The sequence below is a fragment of the Geotrypetes seraphini genome, chromosome 2, assembly GCF_902459505.1.
Source record: "Geotrypetes seraphini chromosome 2, aGeoSer1.1, whole genome shotgun sequence".
NCBI lineage: Eukaryota > Metazoa > Chordata > Amphibia > Gymnophiona > Dermophiidae > Geotrypetes > Geotrypetes seraphini.
The window spans coordinates 517,263,514-517,290,177 of record NC_047085.1 but is presented as its reverse complement, the minus strand read 5'-3'; the positions used below and the strand labels follow the sequence as shown (position 1 = coordinate 517,290,177).

General features: G+C 41.6%; 1 protein-coding gene across 2 annotated transcripts in view; it reads left to right on the top strand.

Moving 5' to 3' along the window:
* LOC117354654 (oocyte zinc finger protein XlCOF6-like) overlaps nucleotides 1-26,664 on the top strand; it is a 229,373-nt gene that overhangs the window by 126,192 nt on the left and 76,517 nt on the right. For both annotated transcript variants that reach the window (XM_033932496.1, XM_033932497.1), the window contains one exon: nucleotides 12,329-12,466. In XM_033932496.1, coding sequence (XP_033788387.1) covers nucleotides 12,329-12,466 — 138 coding nt within the window. The remainder of the gene's footprint in view (nucleotides 1-12,328; nucleotides 12,467-26,664) is intronic.

The following is a 26,664-nucleotide window of genomic DNA, read 5'->3' as shown; positions in this document are numbered from 1 at the left end:
GAATGTCGTCCAGTTGTGCACGAAGTGGAATCCTTCTTCCTCAAACCAGCGCCGCATCCACGCGTTGACATGCCTGATTTAAAACAGATACAGGCAAATTTGAACAGGACTCTAGCCTCCATTGGTAACCAGTGTAGTTATGAACAGACACAGCAGGTTGTCTGACAACAATCATATGTGTTTGTACTCCATTCACGGGCTGTTCTTGTGAGTCAGAGTGGAGACAAACCTGACCCAACTGTGACCATGTTTCAATAGGACTCTGGATCAGGATCATTACTTCATGGTTGTAGAAGAAATTCCCCAGTAAGCCCAGATTATAATATATTGTCACTCTTCAGAACTCTTCCCTCTAGTTTTGTACAGTCTGCCAAACATTAAATACCACTTTGAGGGTCACGTGATGCTGAGCTAGAGATGTGTGTGCCTCGAGCTCCTGAACCTCCCTCTGTCGGCACTTTACCTGCTTGAATTCAGGGATTTGCTGTACTTGCTACCTTGGGAAAGTGCATCGAGAGCCCCGCTGATTTTCCTATCGGCTTCCTGATCCTTGAGAAAGAAGAAGAATAAGGGGAAGCCTGCGGAGCCTAAAATGGTGGATGGGGATGTCCCGGAGGGCATTACGGTGAGCTCTGTCTGGTTACAGGTGGTGGTCACGGAGGTGAAGGAAGCGATCAAATCTTCTTTGGACCAGCAGCTGCAAACGATTACTGAAAAGCTCGATGTCATGGACGGACGTCTTGAATTTCTAAAGGGAGAGTTTACGGCGTGTTGTCAGCGCATGTCGGCGCTGGAGGATAACGTGACCCAGGTGACCAGCACACAGGCCGAGATGCAGACCCAGCTCAGCACCCTTGAGGACAAACTAGACGACATCGAAAACCGGTCCCAACGTGGCAATCTCCGACTGATGGGCTTGTCAGAGACTATTTTGGAAGCCAACTTCGCAGGTTCTTGGAGCGCTGGTTAGTGGATGTTTTATATCTGTGTTCTGAGGCAGGCCCTGTGCGAATTGAACGCGCACACAGGCTTGGCCCTAAACGCTCCCCGGAGGACAAAAACTGCAAGTGGTCATCCTGAAACTACTCTCCTGGGGTCTCCGCTCCATGTCACGCTTATGCTGCTCTCTGTGCAGACCTTCATCACAAACATATCCAATTTGCCTTACTATATCCCACCAAACCTAAGGGAAACCTCATTTTTTTGACAAATTAGCAAATGCCACTCGCTTTGTGGCATAGATGGCTGTTCCCTCTATCAGCACTGCCACCTAGACTTTGCCCCGGCTTTGCCATTTGGTTGTGTCTCACTCTGTTTCTTTTCAAAATGCCCTCTGAAATCCTAATCGAGCAGCATTTGTAATCTCATGTGTGTTGGACCATATTTATGAGTGTTTTTTTAGGCTGTGTCGGAGTTCTCTTGGGTAAGCAGGAGGTTGAGTGTTAATATGTTTTTGCCTGTGTGGAATGGGTTAAGGCTATGTTGCTGAGTGGTGGTTGTACTTTTTGTTTATATTTCTGTCTTAGTTTGAGTTTGTAGAGAGAGTGCTTGTGCTGGAGGATTTGATGGGTTGGTGGGTTTTCTGGTGCTCCTCGGGAGGGTGGTGAGGGGCCTTGGATTCTTCTTCACCCAGAGAGTGGTGGAAAACTGGAACGCTCTTCTAGAGGCTGCTATAGGGGAAAACACCCTCCAGGGATTTAAGCCAAAGTTACTCAAGTTCCTGCTGAACCGGAATGTACGCAGGTAGGGCTAGTCTGTTGGGGCAATGGTCTTTGACCTAAGGGCCGCTGTGGGAGTGGACTGCTGGGCACGATGGACCGTTGGTCTGACCCAGCAGCGGCAATTCTTATGTTCTTATGTTCCCTTTCTGGCTGAGGGATGGGCATAGGATTGTAGGCAGGACATCCTTTTGTTTGCTTCGTGTTGCTCCTTGCAGGGCATTTCCCTACTTTTGCCTTGCTGAGAGGGGTTCTGGGTAGCTAGGGGCTACCCTACTTTGTTCTCTGGGGCAACAGTGCTTTTGGAGCATTGGTGTTGGAGGGGGGAGAGGTTGGTTGGGTGCTTGTCTTTGGTTGTTTTCTTTTTTTTCCTTTTTGAGGGTTTTTTTTCCCTCCTCTTGACACATGGGGTCTCTTGTGTCTTTTGTAGTTTTTGTTCTGGTTTGTGGCCGGGGGGCTGTTCTCTCGGGGTCAGCTGCCTTCTCTCTCGACTTTGGGTCTCTTTGAATTATATTTTGAGCTCTCTGCTGAGCTGGTGGTTCTCTAGGCTGGGACAGACCCACCGCCTTCCTGTTTTTACTGCTGGCTTTCATTTTTTTATTCGTCTACAACAAACCTCCATGGTAAAATTTATATCTTGGAATGTTAATGGGGTCACCTCACCTGTTAAACGACAAAAGATATTGCAGACATTGAATCGTCACGCGGCAGATATTGCTTTTTTACAGGAGACGCATCTGACCTCTCTAGAACATGAGAAATTCAACCGGTGGTGGGTGGGCCGGGCGATTGGCGCTGAAGCAGTGAATCAAAAGGCGGGAGTTCTGATTCTCATTCGGAAATCTTTGGATTTACAGATGAAAGAGGTTTATGCAGACCCTTCTGGTTGTTTTGTATTTGCTCACATTATTCTGAATAGGACGATGCTGCTCCTCTGCAATATTTACGCACCAAATGTTTATGAGCTTTATAAATTTTTTTATAGTGGTTTATTTAAGGCTTTGAGTCGGTTTCCGAGTATCTGTCTGATGATGGAGGGTGATTTTAATATGGTCCATGACCCTAGTCTGGACAAGACTGCACTCTGCCCACAGGAGCGAGTGGTCTCCACAAAGGGTATTCCTTATCTGTGCTCTTCATTAGACCTCCGGAGAACGGGACTATACCCACCTGTCGCGCGCCCATGGTACTCAATCTCAGATTGACTATTGGCTTTTGTCTACTTCTCTTTTTTCCTCTATGGGAGCTATGGGGATCGGGCCTTATTGTGTCTGTGATCACGCGTTCATTTGGAGTACTCTGGAGGTGGGGTGTGCGGGTCCCCGAAGGTGGATGTTTCCGCCGGCTTTTTACAAAGATCCAGGATTCTTTGATCATTTACTTACCAAGTGGAAAGACTATCAGGTCCATAATGGGTCATCTAGAGGATCTGATCTTATACTAGGAGGCGGCCAAGGCAGTGTTACAGGGGGAAATTATTGCCTATGCTAGTTTTAAAAATAAAGCCCGAGATCGGGCAATCCTTCGTTTAGAAAGACAGGTGCGGGCGGATCACATTTGGTATGCTTGCCACCCCGATTCTCAATGTAGAAGCAACTTGCTGGCCTCCCAGGCCTCCTTGAAAGAGCTCTTGCAGGCCGGACTGCACGTTCTCTTCAATATTTTAAACACCAATTTTATTTGCATGGTAATAAAGGTGGGAGGCTTTTGGCTAATTTGGTGCACACTTCGGATAGTTCTAGGTGAGTGGTTTGGGTGGTGGGGGACGGCACAGGGTTGGTTAGTACTGACACTCGGATCGCAAAGGTTTCTGCTCCTTCTATCAGCAGTTGTATAGGGGTTCTGTAAATCTTGACCTATCGAGTGAGCTATACGTGGATAATATTGGTACTCCTCGCGTGTCTGCCTCTCAACATCAAATACTCAATGTTCCTATTACGGCGGATGAGGTCGCTCTGGTCATCCAATCTAGTCCACTTTGGAAAGCGCCTGGACCGGATGGTTTTCATTCTGAGTTCTATAAACTGCTTTCGATGGAAATTGTCCGTTTTGACTTCTACCTTTAATACCTATGTCGCAAGGGGTCCTTGCCATCATCCTTGTGGGAGGCTCATATTGTTCTTTTGAAACCAGGTCGGGATCCCACCTTGCCAAACTCTTATCGGCCGATTTCTGTTTTTAACGTTGAAGCTAATCTCTTTGCTAAGATTTTGGCTAATCGCATGGCTCATGTTCATCCTGACCTCATCGCTGCTCCTCAAGTGGGATTTGTCCGCGGTCGACGGGTAGCTCGTAATATTCGCCAAATCTTAACATCACTGGAGTATGTGGCTTTTCGCCAAGTGCCATCTTTGTTAGTTAGTTTTGATGCTGAAAAAGCCTTCGATCGGATTTCATGGAATTTTTTATTTGTCACACTCCGCCATTACAGTTTCATGGAATTTTTTTTGGATGCTATTTCTGTGTTATATGCCTCCCCGCTAGCAGTGGTTTGGGTCAACGTGTTGCTTTTTGAATCCTTTGAGATTCAGCGGGGTATCCGGCAGTGCTGCTCTTTGTCCCCCCAGTTGTTTATACTTACTTTGGATCCTTTGGTGCGGGACATATTACAGACCCACGAGGTTTGTGGGGTTCGTATTGGCGTGACGGAGTTTAAATTGTCAGCTTTTGCGGATGATATTTTGGTCCATCTTACTACCCCGGAATCCGCTCTTCCCGCTTTACTGATGTTGATGGCTGAATATGATGATTTTTCAGGTTTTCAATTAAATCTGGAAAAGTCTTTGGCTCTCCCTATGTCCCGAGTGGTACGTGATCATTGGCCAGGGCATTTCCCGTTGAAGTGGGCTGACATGGCTTTCCGATACTTGGGTGTCCAGCTGACCTCCTCGACTGCCTCGCTCCAGGCTGCTAACTTACATCTGCTTTTTGATTATACTTGTTAGCACTTAGATAGTTGGAAATTTTTTCCACTTTCCCTACATGGCTGTATTCATCTTTTCCATTTGATTATTTTTCCAAAATGGTTGTATGTTTTACAGGCCCCACTCCTCTTCAACCTGTATGTCAAACCAGTACTCGACATCGCAGAAAAATATCAAATCAAAATCCACTCTTATGCAGACGACATACAGCTCTCCTCCCCCTAGGTCAGTGGCTCGCAAACCATATGCGGCTCTTTAGCCACATGAATGCAGCTCTGCACGTGCCTAGGACCGAAAAGCCCTGCGATCCAAACTTCTTTATTAAACACCTAAATTTTCTTTCTAGAGGGGCCCCGACATAGCAGCTGTTCTCATAAACTGCCGGTGGCTGCCCTGAAACTTTCTCTCTGCGCCGATCTGCCCTGTCGGAAATGGGAAGTTGCGGCAGAGAAAAACTTTGGGAGCCGCCAGCAGCTTGTGAGGACAGCTGCCGTGTTGGGGCCTCTCTGAAAAGGAACATTCTGGCTATCAAGATGCCAGGTCATGGAAGGAAGGAGGAAGATATGCCAGACCAATGGAAAAGGAAGGAGGTGATGGGGAGGGAGAGATGAAAGGAGAGCGATGCCAGGGAATCAGGGAAGGGAGGGAAGGAGACAGATGCCAGACCGTGGGGTGGGAAGGAAAGGAGAAGAGAGAGATGCCAGAGCAAAGGGGAGGGGGTGGTGACAGAGAAAAATGGAGAGGTGGAAGATCTAAAATGAATCATGTACAAAGGAGAGAAGGGGCACAAGATAGACAGTTTATGGAAGGAGTATAGAAAGAAGGAAGATGCCATATAGAACGAGGAGAGGGCAGACAGTGGATGGCAGGGACAGAGAGAGGGCAGACATGGAAGGGGCTGATGCTGCATGGAAGACAGAGATGCTGGTTAGAAAGAAGTGAGTGAAGACAAGATGATTAAAGCAGAAACGACAAACGGTAGAAAAAGATTTTTTTGTCAATAAATAAAATTATTATTATGATATCTGGTTTTATTTAATGTTAGTAGCTAGTTTAATCTGACTCCTAAAAACATGGTTCTTGAAAAGAAATTTGACTCTCAAAAGAAAACTTAATGGTTGTACTGCTGATCTTTGGCTCTTTTGACTAATGAGTTTGCTTACCACTGCCCTAGGTCAACATCGAGATGCACAAATCAAAAAACTTCATTGCTGCCTAACTGAAATAAAGAACTGGATGATTGCAAACAAACTACAGCTCAATGCATCAAAAGCCAAACTTCTCTGGGTACACAAGGATTCCTGCACATACCCCCTCCCATTCCTTTCCTGGAGAAATGACACCCTTACATTCAAAGAGAATGTCCGTAGCCTGGGAATGATTCTTGGCTCAAACCTGTCGCTCTCAGATCATGTATCAGAATTAGTGTCTTCATGTTTCTATTACCTACGCCAGCTAAAGTGCATCCGTGCTTACTTTTCAGAGAACGATTTTGCCCAGCTACTATATGCGTTTGTGTTATCCCGCTTAGATTATTGCAACATGCTACTAGTAGGCTTAACCGCAAAAAATGTCTCCCCATCTCCAAGGCGTGCAAAATATGATAATCCGACTCCTGAAAAACCTGGGCTTCCGTGACCACGTCACCCCAGCACTAAGATCCATGTACTAGCTGCCTATCTGAAAACGTTGCGTCTTTAAATCCCTGGTTCTAGCTTTCAAGACATTCCACAAGATGACACCAAGCTACATAACATCAAAAGTACAAATTTATATCCCCAACTGTTCATTGAGATCCCAAGCAGAAAAACGGCTAGCCATTCCACCCGGGCGCTCACTCACATCTGAAATAGCCCATGTCATAGTAAAAAACAACCTCAACCTAAAAGTCCTAGCCAAGCACTCCACCCCTCACCTAGACCTTCTAACTTGCCAACTTTCCGACAACTCACTCACAGGAAATCTGAACTGCCTTCCCTGCTACGTCACACCAGGAAAATGGAACACCTCAAAACAAGAACTCGAAGAATTCATCTTCCAGAACTCTCTCTCCTCCACACATAACTTGATCCTTGGAGACATAAATCTCCACCTAGAAGACCACGCCTCCAAACAAGTAGCGGGTATACTTTCATACCTCAATACCCTATCTTACCAGATCCTCAACCCCGAACCCTCACACGAAAAGGGCCACCAACTTGATATTGCTGCATACACGTCTCCTAACCTCCACACACAAAATATCCACATCTCCAACGGCTCCTGGCATCCTACCCTCTGGTCAGACCATTACAAATATACCTTCATTATCAACTGGGCTCAAAATAACAACAAACCCACTCCCCACAAAACACTCATCAAGACCAGACAGAAAATCGAACCTACTACATTCTGGGACACAGTAGACCCCGCAATCGACTCCAATAACCCTAAAGAATTCGTAAATCTCTGGCGTACTCTTAGTGAATCTACTTTGAACGAGCTAGCCCCAATAAAAACTAAAAATAAAATATGTAGACCATCAGACAAATGGTTTGACTCTGAACTCCTCCATCTAAAAAGGCAATGTAGACATCTAGAAAGGATATGGAAAAAACAGAAACAAGACTACACCAAAACAGCATGGAGAATCCAAATCAAACAATACAAAATCAAACTGAAGGACAAACGAAAAGACCACTACTCCAAACTTATCGGCACCGAAAAACCAGACACAAAAAACCTTGTAAGAAAACTCACTAATACCAAACCTTTCCTAGCCACACAAGGAAACCAGTCTCCAACAGCTCCCCAATAAGTGGACCACTTCAAACACAAAATCACCACAATCAGAACCACATTCAACAACTCACTAAACAACCTAGACGAGATACTAATAAAACCCACAATAGATGAAGCCATTTCAGCAGATAGAACCTGGACCAACTTCTCAACGGTACAATGGTCAGACCTGGACCGGCTATACAAAAAATACAGCAAATCTTCATGTGACTTGAACAACTGTCCTCCGTACCTACTAACTACAGCATCCACTAAATTCAAAGCCAGTCTCATGCAATGGTTGCAAACCACTCTCAGGGAAGGCCAGTTCCCATCAGAACTAGGTGAAATTATAATTACTCCTATACTGAAAGACCTCAAAGGTCCAATAGACAACCCTGCAAATTACAGACCCATCGCTTCAATCCCTTTATACGTCAAACTAATAGAAGGTCTTGTAGCACAATATCTCTCCAATTACCTAGAAGACCACAACATTCTGCATCCATCTCAATCTGGATTCAGAACTAACCACAGCACGGAAACACTACTTGTATCTTTACTGGATATAGCCCGACAGCACCTCAGCAAAGGAAACATGATGCTAATCATCCAACTTGATCTTTCAGCAGCATTCGACCTAGTAGACCATTCCAAACTACTCCAGATACTAGACGCCATAGGGATCTCAGGTAGGGTTCACAACTGGTTCCAAGGATTCCTTAAAACAAGATCATACAGAGTTAAGTCAAAAGATCTTATATCCGACTCATGGTCAAACCCCTGCGGAGTGCCACAAGGGTCACCACTATCACCCATACTATTCAACCTCTTCATAGCTTCCCTAGATGCCCTAAATATAGTATTATTCAGCTACGCGGACGACATAACCATCCTCCTCCCCTTCGACATCCAAGACCCCGTCTCAACAGGACGCCTGGAAACAACACTGGAAACTGTGGAAAAATGGATGACTAACCATAAGTTGAAGCTGAACTCGGATAAAACTAAATTCCTACTGCTAGAAAAGGATAAAAAACCATCCTTAACTGAACTGGAAGTAAATGCAACCAAATACCCAATACAGAGCACACTCAAAATTCTGGGAGTACTGATAGATAGATGCTGCACAATGCAGACACAAATCCACAAAACTACCCAAAAAGCATTCTTCACCATGCGAAACTTACGAAAAAAAAAGAAAATTATTTAACAAAGATCAATACAGGATCATAGTCCAATCCCTTGTGCTAGGAATTGTAGACTACTGCAACAGCCTTTACCTACCATGTCCAACCAACATGATAAACTACAGACCGTTCAGAACACAGCTCTCAGACTCATCTACTCCCTTAGTAAATTTGACCATATCACCAATGCCTACCTAGACTCTCACTGGCTACCGATACAAGCAAGAACCCAATTGAAATTATACTGTCTACTATTTAAAGTAACCCATGGAACTGCACCCATCTACCTAAACAACTGCCTATACCGTAACCTTTCTTCCAGAATAAGGAGAACTCAAATCCTATTCACCTACCCTCCACTCAATGGCACTCGACGCAAGAAACTATACGACAACCTTCTAGCGACACATGCAGTGAAACTTGACCCCGCCATCTCCAAGCTGATGACCAAAACAACAGACATTAAAGTGTTCCGAAAAGAAATCAAAACACTAATATTCAAAAAATACATCCCATCAATCCAACCTCCTTCCTATCCCAACTGCATATTCCTCGCGAATACACCACCCCTACGGCAACTTCTAGTCAATTCTTCAAACCAAATCCCCATTATATAACCAGATTCAAGCTCCCTTTTAAAGTACTGTAACCTGCTGATCTCAAAACTTCAGAAACCTCAACATGTAACCACCATTTGTAACCAGAAACTGCTTCCTTCAACATTATGTAATTCTCTATTGTAACCTGAAATATCCTTTCTTCTTTGTTATGTAATTCTCCTGGATATGTCCAGATATCTTCTAATGTAATCCGCTTAGAACCGCAAGGCACAGGCAGAATAGAAATCACTAATGTAATGTCATACCCAGATTATGGCACATCATCCCCCCATCTGTCAGGTCTTTAAACAGTCCATGGAACTTAAGGAAGGCCTTGAAAACCTTTTTACAAACCTAGCTCAGCTTACATCTGCATCCCTGATTGATCCTTACGTCGGACCACCGGACCAAAAACCCACCATACTTCAATGACGCACAAACCTACAAAGCTATTTTACCTATGTACATAAGGAAAATGATGTAATTTAAACAACCATAGGCTATGTCTTTTCGGAATATGCTGAAATTTTAAAACACCCTATGTTCACTAATTGCCTGTTTTACAAAGCCGTGCGGCAACAGCCCCGAAGCCTTTTAAATCTCTATGGGCTTCGGGGCCATTACCACACTGCAGCCGCTAGCGCGGCTTTGTAAAACAGGCCCTAAGTCTATATTTCCAAATCTGTTTGTTAAGACTATACTGTAAAAGCTCAAATTTATACCTCTATGTACACCAAGTTTGTTTTTCCCACCAAAGTTAGTTCTGCTTATACTGTGAATGTACTCTTGTAACCCATTCTGGGCTCCTTTGGGAGGAAGGGCTAAATGAATGAATGAATAAATACATAACTATATGCCTTCTCTATCAGCTTTTGACTAAATTTTTATAGGACGGAAAAATACCTCAAATGGCCTTTCGGTATTTATTAGGGTCTTGGTCAGGTGGGGGTATGGGTGTCCCTGATCTCCAGAGGTATAATCAGGCTTATTTGCTTTGTTATCTTGGTGACTGGATTCTGGAGCAAGATAAATATACCTGTTTTGAGTATGAGCAAGCCTTTTATCATCCTTTGCATTTTAATTTATTGCGATATTTGGAAGGTTCTGGTCTTGCACCTAGGAGGGCAACCAGAGGTGTCTGATCAATTACCTATCCAGGGCAATCTTTTGTTTTCCCTGGGCATAACTTCTTCACCATTTCAATGTTGGACGCAGTTGGGATTGACTCTGTTGGAACATGTATATCGACCTGGTGGTGTCCTTATGCCCTGGTGGGATTTTCAATTCCGAGATGGGATTCGGGCCACGAACTTCTTTGTATATCTGCAACTAGATCATTATGTGCGATCTTTGTCGGGAGAGGGCTTACAGTGGGAACCTGGAATAAACTCCGAACTTTCTTTGCCCAATTCAAAGATGCCGGTCTTTCTGTTTCGGCACTTCACAAGACTCTCTGGTGACGCTGAGGTCTTGGGAGGCCTTGTGTGATCATTGTGCTCCGGAAATGGGGCTGTTGCTGACTGATCTTAATATAGGTTGTCTTATTAATCGGTCCCGTCCCTCTCTATATCTGTGGATCTCTGGGAGTGTCAATTCTGAGTCTTGCATTGTGCGTATTTTATGCGGGTTCAATTATATCATTCTGGTTTGGCGGACTCAGATCAGTATGAAAAATGTAAAACTGCATCCAAGACCTTTTTTCATGCTTTTTGGAGTTGCCCCGTGGTTAAGTCCTTTTGCAGACGAGTGATTTGTTATTTAGAAAGTTTATTAGGCCGACCTATACCAGTTACCCCAGTGGGATTCTTATTGGATAAATTTGAAGCTTTTCGGCTCCTACCTGGGGTGGGCAGGTTGTTTTTGCACAAGCCCAGGTTGATGGCTAAGAAGGTTATTTTGGGAGAATGGGTCTCTGATCACTCTTCCTCTTATTGGGCTTGGCGTAACTGGCTACATGCTCTGATGTTGCTTGAGAAGGAATGGGTGCGTGCTTCTTTACAACAATCTAAAATTTTTGTGCAGGTTTTGGGACCTTATATTTATTCCTTGTCTCCCCATATTCGCAGTTTAATATTTAATACTTTAAAGGTTTGATCGGCCTGGAGCTGTGGGGGGTTGGCGACACCGAGCTTCTTTCCTGCTGCTGCGGCTCTCCTGGCCATTCCTCATGTCCTCCTAGTCCCTCCCCCCTTTTTTATTTTTTAAATATGATTTGTTTGCTGTCTAGTAGCTCTCTAATGGGGCTGGGGGGTGGGAGGGGGAAGTCCATCATTGTTTCTCTCAGGACCCATCAGAGTCCAGGACCCTGACTTCTTGTCTTTTGCGTTGATCCTCTTGGGGCTTTTCCTATTGGGTAGGTTTGTGCTGTTGGATTTCTTTGCTTTACCTCTTGAATTATTCCAGTGGGGGGGAGGGGTATTTGGAATTGCTGATGTATAATTATTGAATTATTGCTCTGTCTCGTATTCTTTTCCCTGTTATTTATTTTCTTGGTTCATTAACACTGTTTTTCTATTCAATTCTAGGGTGGGGTAGAGGGAGGTGGTGGGGTTAATGGTTTTCACTTGTAACAGTTGATTGTATTTGTGACATGCCCGCATTGTATTTGATGGCTGTTGCCTTTGATGACTTTAATAAAACTAATTGCACACATAAATGCCACTTTGGCGTGTAACTTTCATGCTAAAACAGAAGTTACGTGCCACAACGGAGGTGATTTGGCAGGACTGCTCGGAAATGCACTTAAGTGCTATTCCATAAGATAATGCCTAAGAGTTATTGCGTGCAAGTGCGTGGTGTGCAAATAGGCGATGCACGAGTGGGCTATAGGTGATTCTTATACCTACATGCAAAATCTATAGATTACTCTTAGAGCAATCGGATATTTGGTGCCCTAGAGAATTGACTCCCTTAACTCTCCACACTGCCATTGCCAAGGAACCGCTCACAAATTGGCACTGTCTAGAGATAAATGCTTGAAAAAATGCTTTGCATGTAGGAAACTGACCCATTCTCAAGCCACACATAGAAAATCCTTCTGCGACATCTATCTTTCCTCATTATACACAGGTTTTACGAGTTAGAAATCACTGCCGTTTTCTAACTCATGAGAAATATCTTCTGTTTATATCCAACAGATCATCAGAACCGACATGAATGGAAGAGAACAGAGAATCGAGGAGAAGGTCCTGTAGAAATGGAGGAAATCCAAACACAGTCAGAAAACGTCTATGACAATATTTCCCAGACGCCTGAAATTATTAACACAAAGAATTGTAAGCAGGAATCAAGGGAACAGAGAGACCCTGCAGAAGACTCAACGGAGAGAGGCCCTTCCTGTGAGAGAAATGACAGGGAGCTCAGTAACAGCCTTGAGAACCAGAGACCCTCCCAAATTAGTAATAGTGATAAAGTGACTTCTGAATCCCACCATGGCAAGAGGAAAAGAAAAACAGACCAGAAAGAACTCCAGATGCACAAAAGGGGTCATAAAAATAAGAAACCATTTCCAGCTACTGAGCATAATAAAAGCTTCACTCGGCTTTCAACTCTAAAAAGACACGAAATGGTCCACACAGGACACAAACCATTTACATGTACTGAGTGTAATAAAAGCTTCACTCAGCTTTCACATCTAAAAAGTCACAAAATGATCCACACAGGACACAAACCATTTACATGTAGTGAGTGTAATAAAAGCTTCACTCAGCTTTCAACTCTAAAAAATCACAAAATGATCCACACAGGGTACAAACCATTTACATGTATTGAATGTAATAAAAGCTTCACTCGGCTTTCACATCTAAAAAGTCACAAAATGATCCACACAGGGTACAAACCATTTACATGTACTGAGTGTAATAAAAGCTTCACCTCTCTTTCAAATCTAAAAAGTCACCAAATGACCCACACAGGGTACAAACCATTTACATGTACTGAGTGTAATAAAAACTTCACTTTTCTTTCATATCTAAAAAGTCACCAAATGACCCACACAGGGTACAAACCATTTACATGTACTGAGTGTAATAAAAGCTTCACTCTGCTTTCAAATCTAAAAAGTCACCAAATGACCCACACAGGGTACAAACCATTTAAATGTAGTGAGTGTAATAAAAGCTTCACTCAGCTTTCACATCTAAAAAGTCACAAAATGATCCACACAGGACACAAACCATTTACATGTAGTGAGTGTAATAAAAGCTTCACTCAGCTTTCGTATCTAAAAAGACACAAAATGATCCACACAGGGCACAAACCATTTACATGTAGTGAGTGTAATAAAAGCTTTACTCTGCTTTCAAATCTAAGAAGACACCAAATGACCCACACAGGGTACAAACCATTTACATGTAGTGAGTGTAATAAAAGCTTCACTCAGCTTTCGTATCTAAAAAGACACAAAATGATTCACACAGGGCACAAACCATTTACATGTAGTGAGTGTAATAAAAGCTTTACTCTGCTTTCAAATCTAAAAAGTCACCAAATGACCCACACAGGGTACAAACCATTTACATGTAGTGAGTGTAATAAAAGCTTCACTCAGCTTTCGTATCTAAAAAGACACAAAATGATCCACACAGGGCACAAACCATTTACATGTAGTGAGTGTAATAAAGGATTCACTCAGCTTTCAAATCTAAACAGTCACAAAATGATCCACACAGGACACAAACCATTTACATGTAGTGAGTGTAATAAAAGCTTCACTCAGCTTTCAGGTCTAAAAAGTCACGAAATGATCCATACAGGACAAAAGCCATTTACATGTACTGAGTGTAATAAAAGCTTCACTCAGCTTTCAGCTCTAAAAACACACAAAATGATCCACACAGGACACAAACCATTTACATGTACTGAGTGTAATAAAAGCTTCATTCGGCTTTCAGCTCTAAAAACACACAAAATGACCCACACAGGGTCCAAACCATTTACATGTAGTGAGTGTAATAAAAGCTTCACTCAGCTTTCAGGTCTAAAAAGTCACGAAATGATCCATACAGGACAAAAGCCATTTACATGTACTGAGTGTAATAAAAGCTTCATTCGGCTTTCAGCTCTAAAAAGACACCAAGTGATTCACACAGTAAAGTAAGCCTAGGGGCAGTATCGTTAGCAGTATATCTGTGCTCAGAGAGGAGAGCAGCACAAACAGTATATGGTTAGGCCTTGGATTAATCCTGTAAATCAGGCGTGGATGTTATTTAAAAATACCATCGTGTTACCAGATCCGTCACTATGTTCAGTCCCTCCCAGTGGCTGCCCTTACTGAAGTCTGCAGGGAGGCGCTTTCGGAACTCTTTAGCTTTTCAGCCCAACAGAGGATTCCTCTACGATTTCATATTGTGGGGATCCGGGATTGCCAACCAAGTACGAATCTGGATATATTAGTGACAGCGTGGGCTGAGGACTTGCATTGCCAGTTGACTGCTCAACAGTTACAATGGGTCCTGAAGAACATTCAGAAGGTGTCACCCAATATTACTCACTGGGAAATGCAATTGAAAATTGTTCTTAGACTTTACATTCCACCGGAACGTGCAGCCCGGATGGGGATTACTACGTCGCATTCTTGCCCGAAATGCAATCAGGCTCACGCATCTTTGAGTCACATGTTTTGGGCCTGCCCCACAATCCAACAGTTTTGGAGACATCTTGGCCTATATACCACATCGTTTGGGGAAGGCGATGGCTTCCGCAACCGAGAGCGTTATTTGGATTTTATAATATAGCCTCGCCCAAACCCAGGGGAATGTCAGCATTTATCTCCAGAGCCCTTTTGATGGGAAAAAAAGCCATCTTCACTAACTGGCTCTCCCGTGATCCCCCGTCATATGCACAATGGAGATCCCTAATGATAGTGCACGCAACACTGGAGAGACGCATGGTGGGAGATTTGACTCTTGGCCCGGGTCGCAAATTTTGTCAGGTGTGGGAACACTTCTGGTAGGACCTCACACCAAGTGCTCGCAGTAGACTTTTGAATCTTTAAGATTTTATTCCCACTCTCAGCTGTTGGACTGGCCATGGATTCTTGGGGAGGGGAGGGGGGATGGGATGGGAACTGATTATATTGTTGAAAATGTTATTTCCTGAATGGTACTACTGTTTGTATTTGCTTCTTACTGCTGGAATAATAAAAATCATTTAAACATAAAAATACCATCGTGGAAGTCCAGACCAGATGTATTCCACATATTAGCAAAGATGGAAAGAAGAGTTAAAGAGAGCCTGCATGGTTAAAAGATGAAGTGAAAGAGTCTATTAGAGCCAAAAAATATCCTTTAAAGAATGAAGACAATTAGAAGAGACACAAGCACTGGTAAGTTAGCTGCAAAGCATTGATAAACACAACTAATAAAGAATATGAAGAGAAACTTGCAAAAGAGACAAAAACACATAACAATTTTTTTAGATACATCAGAAGCAGAAAACCTGTGAAGGAATCCGTGGGACCATTGGATGATCAAGGAGAAAGAGGGCATTCAGGGAGGATATGGCCATAGCGGAGAGACTTTTCTTTGGTCTTTACAGAAGGAGATGTACCTGAAACGGAAATGGTTTTCAAGGGTGATTAGGCAGAGGAACTGAAAGAAATCTCTGTAAATCTAGAAGATGTACTAAGTTAGAAACTGATAAATCACCTGAACCGGATGGTATACATCCCAGGATATAAAAGAACTCAAACATGAATTTGCTGACCTGCTGTTAGTGATCAGTAGCCTGTCGCTAAAATCGTATGTAGTACCTGAAGATTGGAGGGTGGCCAATGTTTACACAACGGTAAACCTGACTTCAGTGCTGGGCAAAATGGTGGAAACAGTTATGAACACGTAAACAAATATGATTTAATGAGACAGAGTCAGCATGGGTTCAGCCGAGGGAAATCTTGCCTCACCAATTTCAACTTCTTTAAAGATCTGAATAAAACATGTGGATAAAGGTAAGCTTGTTGATGTAATGTATCTAGATTTTCAGAAAGCTTTTAACAAAGTTCCCCATGAGAGGCTCCTGAGAAAATTAAAAGTCATTAGATAGATGGCAAAGTTCAGCTGTGGATTAGGAATTGGCTATTGGATAGAAAACAGAGGGTAGGGTTAAATAGTAATTTTTCTCAATGGAGGAGAGTAAACAGTGGAGTGCCGCAGGGATCTGTACTGGGACTGGTGCTATTTAACTTATTTATAAATGATCTAGAATTTGGAACGACGAATGAGTTTATTAAATTTAAAGATGACACTAAACTGTACAAAGTTGTTAAAATGCATGCAGATTATGAAAAATTGCAGGCAGATCTTAGGAGATTGGAAGATTGGGCATCCAGCAGTCAGGAAAGCAAACAGAGTGTTGAGAATTATTAAAAAAGGGATGGTTAACAACACAAAGAATCTAATAATGCCACAGTATTGCTCCTGGAGTATTGTATTCAATTCTGGTCTCATCTCAAGAAAGATATAACAGCACTAGAAAAGGTTCAAAGAAGAGCAACCAAGATGATAAAGGGGATGGAACTCCTCTTGTATGAGGAAAGGCTAAAAAGGTTAGGGCTCTTCAGCTTGGAAAAGTGACCGTTGATTGAAGTCTACAAATCCGGTACAAATGGTTCGATTTTTCACTCTATAAAAAAACTATAAAGACTAGGGAACACTCGAAGTTACAGGGAAATACTTTTAAAACCAATAGGAGGAAATCAAGGGAAGAGTTAAAATGAATCCATTGTATGTGTTTTATTATTGTATATAAATAACTGTGTAGTCGTGCTTTTCTACATCGCCCTATTGTTGCTACACTCGTTTATCTTGCAATTCACTAGCACGCATCTTATATAGCTTCAACCATTAGCATGGAAGCCACAAGGGAGGCGAAATTACGCGAGTGCACGGATGACGAAACTTTAATCTGAGCAAGCATGTTCAGCATTTTATTATTATACCATCGCTTATCTTGCAATTCTGTTGCGCGCATCTTATATAGCTTTCAACAGTAAAAAAGTAAGGAAATGATTTGATTTTAAATCTTTATTCATTTTCAAACTTACAATAAGTGTGACAGTAAGTTAAAACATTTTAACATTAAATATTATTATTCAGCAATAATACAAATCATATAACCTTAACTCCCTCCCTTCCCACCCTTTCATAACAAATAGTTTTATAAGATATACTAAAAATTATCCCCCCCCCCACCCTGAATATTGAACTTATAAATTTAAGGGAAAAAATGGCATCTATTCATTACAATATTTTGTTAACGGCTCCCACACATCTTGAAAATTCCTTAAATACCCCTGCTGTGTAGCTATTACTCTTTCCATTTTATATATATATGACACAATGAGTTCCACCAAAAATTATGATTCAGTCTACTCCAGTTCTTCCATTTACAAGTAATTTGTTGTATGGCAACCCCTGTCATTATAAGCAAAAGCTTATTATTCAAAGATATCTGACTCTTTGTCCTCATTGACATCCCAAATAATATAGTATCATAGGTCAATGCCACTGGGTTTTCTAATAAACAATTAATTTGGCACCAAATTGATTTCCAGAAAGCCATAATAAATGGACAATAGAACAATAAATGATCTAAAGTCCCTGCTTCAAGATGACAATGCCAACATCTATCCGATTTAGACCAATCTAATTTTTTTAAACGAACAGGGGTCCAGAATGCTCTTTGTAACAGGAAAAACCATGTTTGTCTCATAGATGCAGACATTGTACATCTCATCCTCCAAGACCAAATTCGTGGCCATTGAGACGCAGTAATTTGATGCTTAATCTCAATGCTCCAAATGTCCCGGAGACCAGTCTTTGGTTTTTTATTCATAAATCCAGATATTAATTTGTACCACTGAGCGGCCTGGTGTCCCAAGAAATCCACCTGAAAGCATAAGAACTCTAAACTATATTGATTATTAAGATTTTTTCATTCAGGGAACCCCACCTTAATTGCCTGCTTCAGTTGCATCCATCTAAAATTTTGTGATTTATTAAGGCCATATTTATGTTGCAACTGTGAAAACTCAAGCAGTTTACCATTAGAAATAACATCTTCTAATACACGTATTCCTGCAATCATCCAATGCTTCCAGATGACCTTAAATCCGCCAATTTGAATCTTGGAGTTCAGCCATATCGTTTGATTTGTGAATTGGAATAGGTGACAAATTATAAGGTAATTTTCCAACCCCGTCAAAATTAAAAAGGAGGCGGCCTAGCAGTTATTTATCACAATTCAATTCCCCTCCATCCAAATTTCTCCAACCAAACTACATACTCCCACATTGAAATTCTTCAATTCTCTATAAAAAATTCTCTTTCCTCTAATTTCCTCCTTATCTACCTCCCCCCTCCAATAACAAAAACAATACTCTCTTCTCTCATCTCGACCATATCAGATTTTAATATTGCTTACCCTAATTCCATAATATTAGGAGACTTTAATATTCATTTTAACTCCCCTAATCATCCTAATACATCTGAATTTCTAACACTGATCTCCGACCTATCACTATCTCCCCTCTTCTCAATGCCTACCCATCTTGCAGGAAACACTCTAGATATGGTTCTTTGTCCCACACTGAACAAACATCTCCTCCAAAACTTTCAATTCTATACCATGCCATGGTCTGATCACACCTTGATTACTTGGCACCAAGATTTCCCAGCATTAATCAATGACACAAAACAACAAAATAAAAAAAAAAATTACTATACCCGTAAAACCACTGATATAACTCAATCATCAATCCAAGCCTCCTTTGATTTAAATATTGAAGACTTCTCTACTCTTTCTATTTCAGAACAGTTTTCAGTTTGGGAAACCACAACCAAATCTCTATTAGACTCCCTGGCACCCCAAGTTGAAATACACCCAAATTCTAAACAAATTAATAAAAAACAACAACCTTGGTTCAATGAAAATCTCGCTTTACTTCGTAGACAACTTCGTTCTATTGAAAACAAATGGCGCACATCTCGACTTAATAATTTGTTCATCACATATAAAGAAAAAGCTTTTCAGTACAAAAAAACTATACAACTAACAAAAAAAGAATATTATTCAAAATTGATCACATCTACGCGTAACTCTTCAAATCTCTTTAATATAGCCCAATCACTCTCTAAATATTCCAAGAAAAAAATCCTACCTCCCTCTATCCAACCTAATGCTGATGTTCTTTCACAGTTCTTTGATAATAAAATTAAAGATATTAGATCCAATCTTGGACCCTTACCTCTCGATTCCTCTTCTCAAAACTCCAACGACTCCTCACAACTTTCCTTCAGCACCCTCTCAAATTTCAAAATGCCATCCTTAACAAATCTTCATCTTATTTTAGAATCATTAAACACACCCAACAATTCTACGGAAAGCCTCCCACCCTCCATTCTCAAAAAATTCTTTTCTTTTTTTGGCCCATTCATCTCAGCAATGATTTCCAAATCTTTCTCTGACCATACCGTACCAATAGCATGGAAAACAACCCTTATTTTTCCCAAACTCAAACAATACAATTTAGATCCCTCATTACCCAAAAATTACCGTCCTATCGCCAATCTACTCACAATCTCTAAACTAACAGAAAAAATCATTCATTCCCAACTCTCTGAATTTATTGAAAAAACCCATGCCCTACATCCTTGTCAAACAGGATTTCGCTCATCCCATTCTACAGAACTATCTCTATTAGGCCTGATTTCTTCCATTCAATATTATCATGATCATCAAAAATCTGTGGTTCTTATTTCTCTAGATTTATCAGCTGCTTTTGACACCATTGATCACTCTCTTCTGATCAACAGACTTAAAGAATGCGGTATTTCAGGACAAGCTCTCTTATGGTTTATATCCTTCTTTAATGAACGTTACAATATAGTACATATAAACAATACTTTCTCAGCAGCAACAACTCACTCCTATGGTGTCCCCCAAGGTTCTATTCTATCTCCTCTTCTATTTAATATTTTCTTATCTCCCCTTCTCATATTAGCTCAATCCATCGGATTTACTATTTTTGCTTACGCCGATGACATACAACTCCTTCACCCAATCAATACTTCAAACACTTCTGACATCAAAGACATTAATAACAAACTAAACATTATATATGACTGGTTATACACAAACAAGCTTTCCCTTAATCTGGACAAATCCCGAGGTCTGTTACTTCCTATTAAATCCGCAGAATTTCTACAAGACGACATTTCTATTAAATCTACACCGATCCAAATGGACACAAAGATTAAACTTTTAGGAGTAATCATCGACAGAGACCTTACCTTTCACGATCACATAAGTTCAGTGGTTAAAATTTGTTTCTATAAACTACGTATCATCCGATCTCTTTCTTCCATCCTTGAAACTAATTCTATCACTATTCTGATACATTCATTAGTAATTTCTCATCTTGATTACTGTAACTCTCTTCTAAATGGTCTTCCCCAAAAAGAAATTCGTCGTTTACAACTAATACAAAATACAGCAATAAAACTTATCCATAAAGTAGGCAGATACGACCATGTTACCCCTCTTCTAAAAGAAGCACATTGGCTCCCTATTTCTCACCGCATCACCTATAAAATTATCTTACTCTCTTTCAAAATAAAGCTCTTTCATTTGCCATTATTCCTTGACAAACTTCTCATTCCCTACAGCTCTTCACGCGCTTTAAGATCAACTGATCAAAAACTTCTATTTATCCCCACTATCAAAGACTTCTACAATACACGTAGAGTAAATTTCGCAGTAACTGCCCCTACCCTCTGGAATTCCCTGCCACAGCAACTCCGCGACGAATCACGACTTGACAAATTTAAAACAGATTTAAAAACGTTTCTATTTCGCGATGCCTTCTCATTCACTTAGAGCCATCTTCTCAAATTACTAAAAATAACCGCTTTCTTTAAAGCGCCCCCTTCCATTATGTTTTATCCCTACCCTACTATCTCCTATTTCTTCTCAAATATGTAACTTCACCCTTCCTTCCCTTTTATCCTCACCATCTAGTTCGTCTTGTGATGTTATATGTATATACACAATGCCTCTTTTTTTTTTTTTTTTTTAGTTTTGTATAATTTCTCTTTCTTTTAAACATATTGTTAACCAGCCAGATATTAACTTGATGGTTGGTATATCAAAATTAATAAAACTTGAAACTTGAAACATATCTTATTGTTTTCCATGTGTCTATAAATAATCTATTTTCTTTATATAATCTAGGCATTTTGATACTAAGTACATAGCATAATCGCAAAGGAAACGCTTTCTTTGAGGCCACTGCACATTGCGCCGCCGGCTTCATTGTTTTATCCACCAATACCCCCAAGATAATGTTTAATAAACGTCTTCACAAATAAAAGCGATGTAATGCACACAGTAAAATAATCATTATGGGGCTCTTAATCGAAAGAGAAAACGTCCAAAAACTGACCTAAGTCGGCACTTGGACGAACATTGTCAAAATACGTCCATGTGCCGATAATAAAACTGGGATTTGGACTTATTTCTAAACGACCTCGGCCTTCATAGTGGCGCTGAACGACCATAGCTAAACAGAGTGTGTCAGGAGGAGTGTCGAGGGCGGGAGTTGGGCCCGCTTAGACTTAGTCGTATTGCATGTATAACCGAAAGTTATACAACACAGGATCGACGGAACTTGGACGTTGTGACTTAAACCATTTAAAACATGGTCTAAGTCACAAAAAACACCTAAAGTCACTAGATAAGCACTACAGACCCCCACACACCTCCCTAGTGATCACCGACCTCCCCCCACCCCATAAAAAATCGTAATCACACCTTTAAAATTCAGCCTGCAAATCATCATTACCTGGCAGCTTGGTATAGGAAAGCCTAGTCAACCTGCACAGGGGGTGGGTTAGGGACCCATGGAGAGGAGGACCCATGCCCATAAGCCACTGTAATCACTGCATTGCTGGTTAAACACGTGCACTCCCCTAAAAACCCCTCAAACCCTTTTGTACTGCCCTATAAGTGGCTTCTGCAGCCATAAAGGCTAATAGGGTGGTAATTAGGGGATTTTGGATGTGTCTAGGGGATTTTGGAGGTGGTTTGGGGGGCTCACCATTATCTATAAGGGAGCTGTAGTGAGATGAAGACATGGCACCCTTTTTGTGAAGTTCACAGCAGTTTCCTGTAAGGTACCCCAGTATTTAGGTGCCATGTCTAGTTGTCCAGTCCATCACTTTGTAGACCCCTCCCACGTCCTGTAGGTTGGTGCTGCGTGCCGGTGCCAGATGGGGGTAAGACTTCACTTTGGGCGGGCGGGCGTTCGTGGGCGGGCGATGCCAGTTCGCGGGCGGGGGAACTTGCAAATCGAGTCAACGCTCAGTTTGTGAGACAAAATTTGTCAGAGTGTTTTGCTCGTATTGCAAAACACTCGCAAACCAAAGTTTGACTGTATGTCCATCTCTTCCAAAAAGAGCACAGACTACCTCTCTCTCATTTTGTCACATATAAACTGTATCACTTATCTTTAAAATACTGTACTATATATCAGTCACTCACCTTACTTATCTTGTTTCATAACATCACCATCGCAAACTCGTTGTTAGTCTTCCAGCAATCTACTCCTTGTACCTTTGTTTCGTCAGGTCTGTTTTCTCAAACTAGTTTTTAAGCCCGTTACCTTAACGGGTGCTAGAATAGATGAGTCTGTCTGTCTGTCTTTCTTCCTTTCTGTCTTTCTCCTTGGCCAATGTCTTTCTTTCTTTCTGTCTCTATCCTTGGTCGCTGTCTGTCTTTCTTTCTTTCTGTCTCTCTCTCTCCTTGGCCACTGTCTGTAAGTCTTTCTTTCTGTCTCTCTCTCTCATTCTCCTTGGCCACTGTCTGTCTGTCTTTCTTTCTTTCTTTCTTTCTCTCTCTCCTTGGCCGCTTTCTGTCTTTCTTTCTATCTGTCTCTCTCTCTGTCACTGCCTAACTTTTCCATCTCAGCATCAATGTGTGTGTCATTCTGTGTATATTCAGTCGGCAACTCTTGCTTTACACTACCCAAACTGTGGTCTTACTTGATCTCACTGTGGAGTTTCCGCAGCTTCTCTTCCACAAATGGCTCTTTTTTTCCTTTCCTTGCTTTATCCACCTTTGGAGGTCTGCTTCTGGTCTTTTCCCCCTCAGCATGGGCTTTGATTTCCTTCTGATTTGGTTTCCTTGCTGACTCGGACTGCTGCTTCTTCACGTCATCACCAGTGTTGCTGTCACTATCACTGTCCTGCCCTTATTCCATCTGTTCTCCGGAACCGCCACACGTGCCATAAACTGCCACAGGCTCCACCACTGTACGCATCGCAGAAGCAGCATTGAGAGGAAAGCGCTGCACCGCACTACCGCTGGCTTCGGCGTCTTCTGTCCACTGCGGCCAACCCTAGCGGAAACAGGAAGTAGTCAGAGAGGGCGGGCCGCAGTGGACAGAAGACGGCAAAGCCAGCGCTAGTGCGGTGCAGCGCTTTTCTCTCCATTTAAACGCGGGTGAGCCGGCGAGAAGGAGGAGGCTTTGGCGGTGGTGATTTTGGCGATGAGTGAGGGTGGGATGGGGGAGTCGCCGGTTGTGCTGTGCTTTGCTCTCCCGATCTGGCTGCCGCCTACGCACTCTGATCACAGACCTACGGATCACAGATCACGCAGGTCTGAGTGCGCATGCGCGGCTAGCTTTTTATTATATAGGATAAGTTTTATTGTAGTTTGGAAATGATAAAACAAGAGATACAATACAAGCATATACAAGTATAAATCGACTAGAAAATTAGTCATAAAAATGTACAGATGGTAATACATAGGAAAACATATAAAGAGAAACAAAGGCCTGGATTCTGCAGATGGCGCCATAATTAGCCAGCACCTAGATGACCAGCACGAGTTGTGTGTCAATTTGCAGAATCATGGTTATCGTGAAAGCTAGGCACCGGAAGTGCAGGCCAGGATTTTAAAGGAATTATCTCACTGTTGCCATTCATCCTGAGGGGTAAATTTTCCCAACTTTTATAGGTATCATCAATCCTATATTATGCGCCAAGGTATGTATTGGATCCTCCCAGAGCCTGTTGATAATATCGGCAGAAAAACATAAACCTGTTTGCCAGGATTTTTCACTAAAAAGTCTATCTCTGTTGCCTCCTCTAGGGTTGTCTTTTTCCAAATCGATAACAATGCATTTTAATTGAAGGAAACTATGTTGACAATGCTGGACAATGGGCGCATCAGTCTTACTACGTTTCAAATTAGATCTATGTTCACTCAAACGTATTCTAAGACACCTTTTGGTTTTGCCCACATAAACCTTGGGACAGGGACAGATGATAACATAAATGACATAAGAGCTGTTACAATGAGAACAACGATGGATCCACCGATTAAATTCATTGGAACCTGCAGGACTTAACATCAACATTGAATGGAAAGCCTTTTTAAAAATCTGATAGTTTGTTCCTTCTTTCATTTTATTTACATGATTGTTTTTAGCCATACTTTTTTGCATAAGCGTTAGTCACTTTACCTAATGACCATTGATGATGTTTTTCCCAACATGAATAATGAACATTTAATAAAGTGAAATGTTGGGAAGATTATGGTCTGGTATTTTATTTTTACTTGAATTTTTTGTTCTCTGTTACATGCCATTCATTTTTGAACAATTTTTGTTTTCTCCATTTTTTGTTGATCAATTCGTGTTTCTAAGAAAATGAGTGAAAAATCCTGGCAAACAGGTTTATGTTTTTCTGCCAATATTATCAACAGGCTCTGGGAGGATCCAATACATACCCTGGCGCATAATATAGGATTGATGATACCTATAAAAGTTGGGAAAATTTACCCCTCCCTCTGTACAACAGATTGAAAGGATGAATGGCAACAGTGAGATAATTCCTTTAAAATCCTGGCCTGCACTTTCGGTGCCTAGCTTTCACGCTAACCATGATTCTGCAAATTGACATGCGACTGGTGCCAGTTTTCTAGGTGCTGGACAATTATGGCGCCATCTACAGAATCCAGGCCTTTGTTTCTCTTTATATGTTTTCCTATGTATTACCATCTGTACATTTTTATATGACTAATTTTGTAGTTGATTTATACTTGTATATGCTTGTGTTTTTTCTCTTGTTTTATCATTTCCAAACTACAATAAAACTTATCTGAAATAAAAAGAAAACAGACCTGACGAAACAAAGGTACAAGGAGTAGATTGCTGGAAGACTAACAACGAGTTTGCGATGGTGATGTTATGAAACAAGATAAGTAAGTATGTAACACTTCTATTTGTAACTCTGCGGTATGTAACTCATAGCAAACGTAACTACTCCGAATATATTACCTACCTGCAAAAATTAACTTCTCCGTAAATGTATCATCTAAAATGTAAATTTAACTGGATTGAAAAATGCATTGTCTAAAATGTTAATGTAATATTAACGAACTTGTAACTTCGCTGTAATTGTACAGTCTCTTCTTCTGTTAACCGCATAGAACTTCCATGGTAATGCGGTATACAAGAATAAAGTTATTATTATTATTATTATTAAGGTGAGAGACTGATATATAAGCACAGTATTTTAAAGGTAAGTGATACAGTTTTTATGTGACAAAATGAGAGAGAGCTAGCCTGTGCTCTTTTTGGAAGAGAGGTATGATATGGACATACAGTCAAACTTTGGTTTGCGAGTGTTTTGCAAATACAATCAAAACACTCACAAATTTTGACTCACAAACTGAGCATTGACTCGATTTGCAAATTCCCCCGCCCGCGAACCGGCATCGCCTGCCCACGAACGCCCGCCCACCCAAAGTGAAGTCTTACCAACATCTGGCACCGGCACGCAGCATCAACCTACAGGACGTGGGAGGGGTCTACAAAGTGATGGACTGGACAACCAGACATGGCACCTAAATACTGGGGTACCTTACAGGGAACTGCTGTGAACTTCACAAAAAGGGTTCCATGTCTTCATCTCACTACAGCTCCCTTATAGATAATGGTGAGCCCCCCAAACCACCTCCAAAATCCCCTAGACCCACCCAAAATCCCCTATCTACCACCCTAATAGCCCTTATGGCTGCAGAAGCCACTTATAGGGCAGTACAAAAGGGTTTGAGGGGTTTTTAGGGGAGTGCACGTGTTTAACCAGCAATGCAGTGATTACTGTGGCTTATGGGCATGGGTCCTCCTCTCCATGGGTCCCTAATCCACCCCCAAGAAGACTTAAGCCACCACTGTGCAGGTTGACTAGGCTTTCCTATACCAAGCTGCCAGGTGATGATGATTTGCAGGCTGAATTTTAAAGGTGTGATTACGATTTTTTATGGGGTGGGGGGGAGGTCGGTGATCACTAGGGTAGTGTGTGGGGGTCTGTAGTGCTTATCTAGTGACTTTAGGTGTTTTTTTTGTGACTTAGACCATGTTTTAAATGGTTTAAGTCACAACGTCCAAGTTCCGTCGATCCTGTGTTGTATA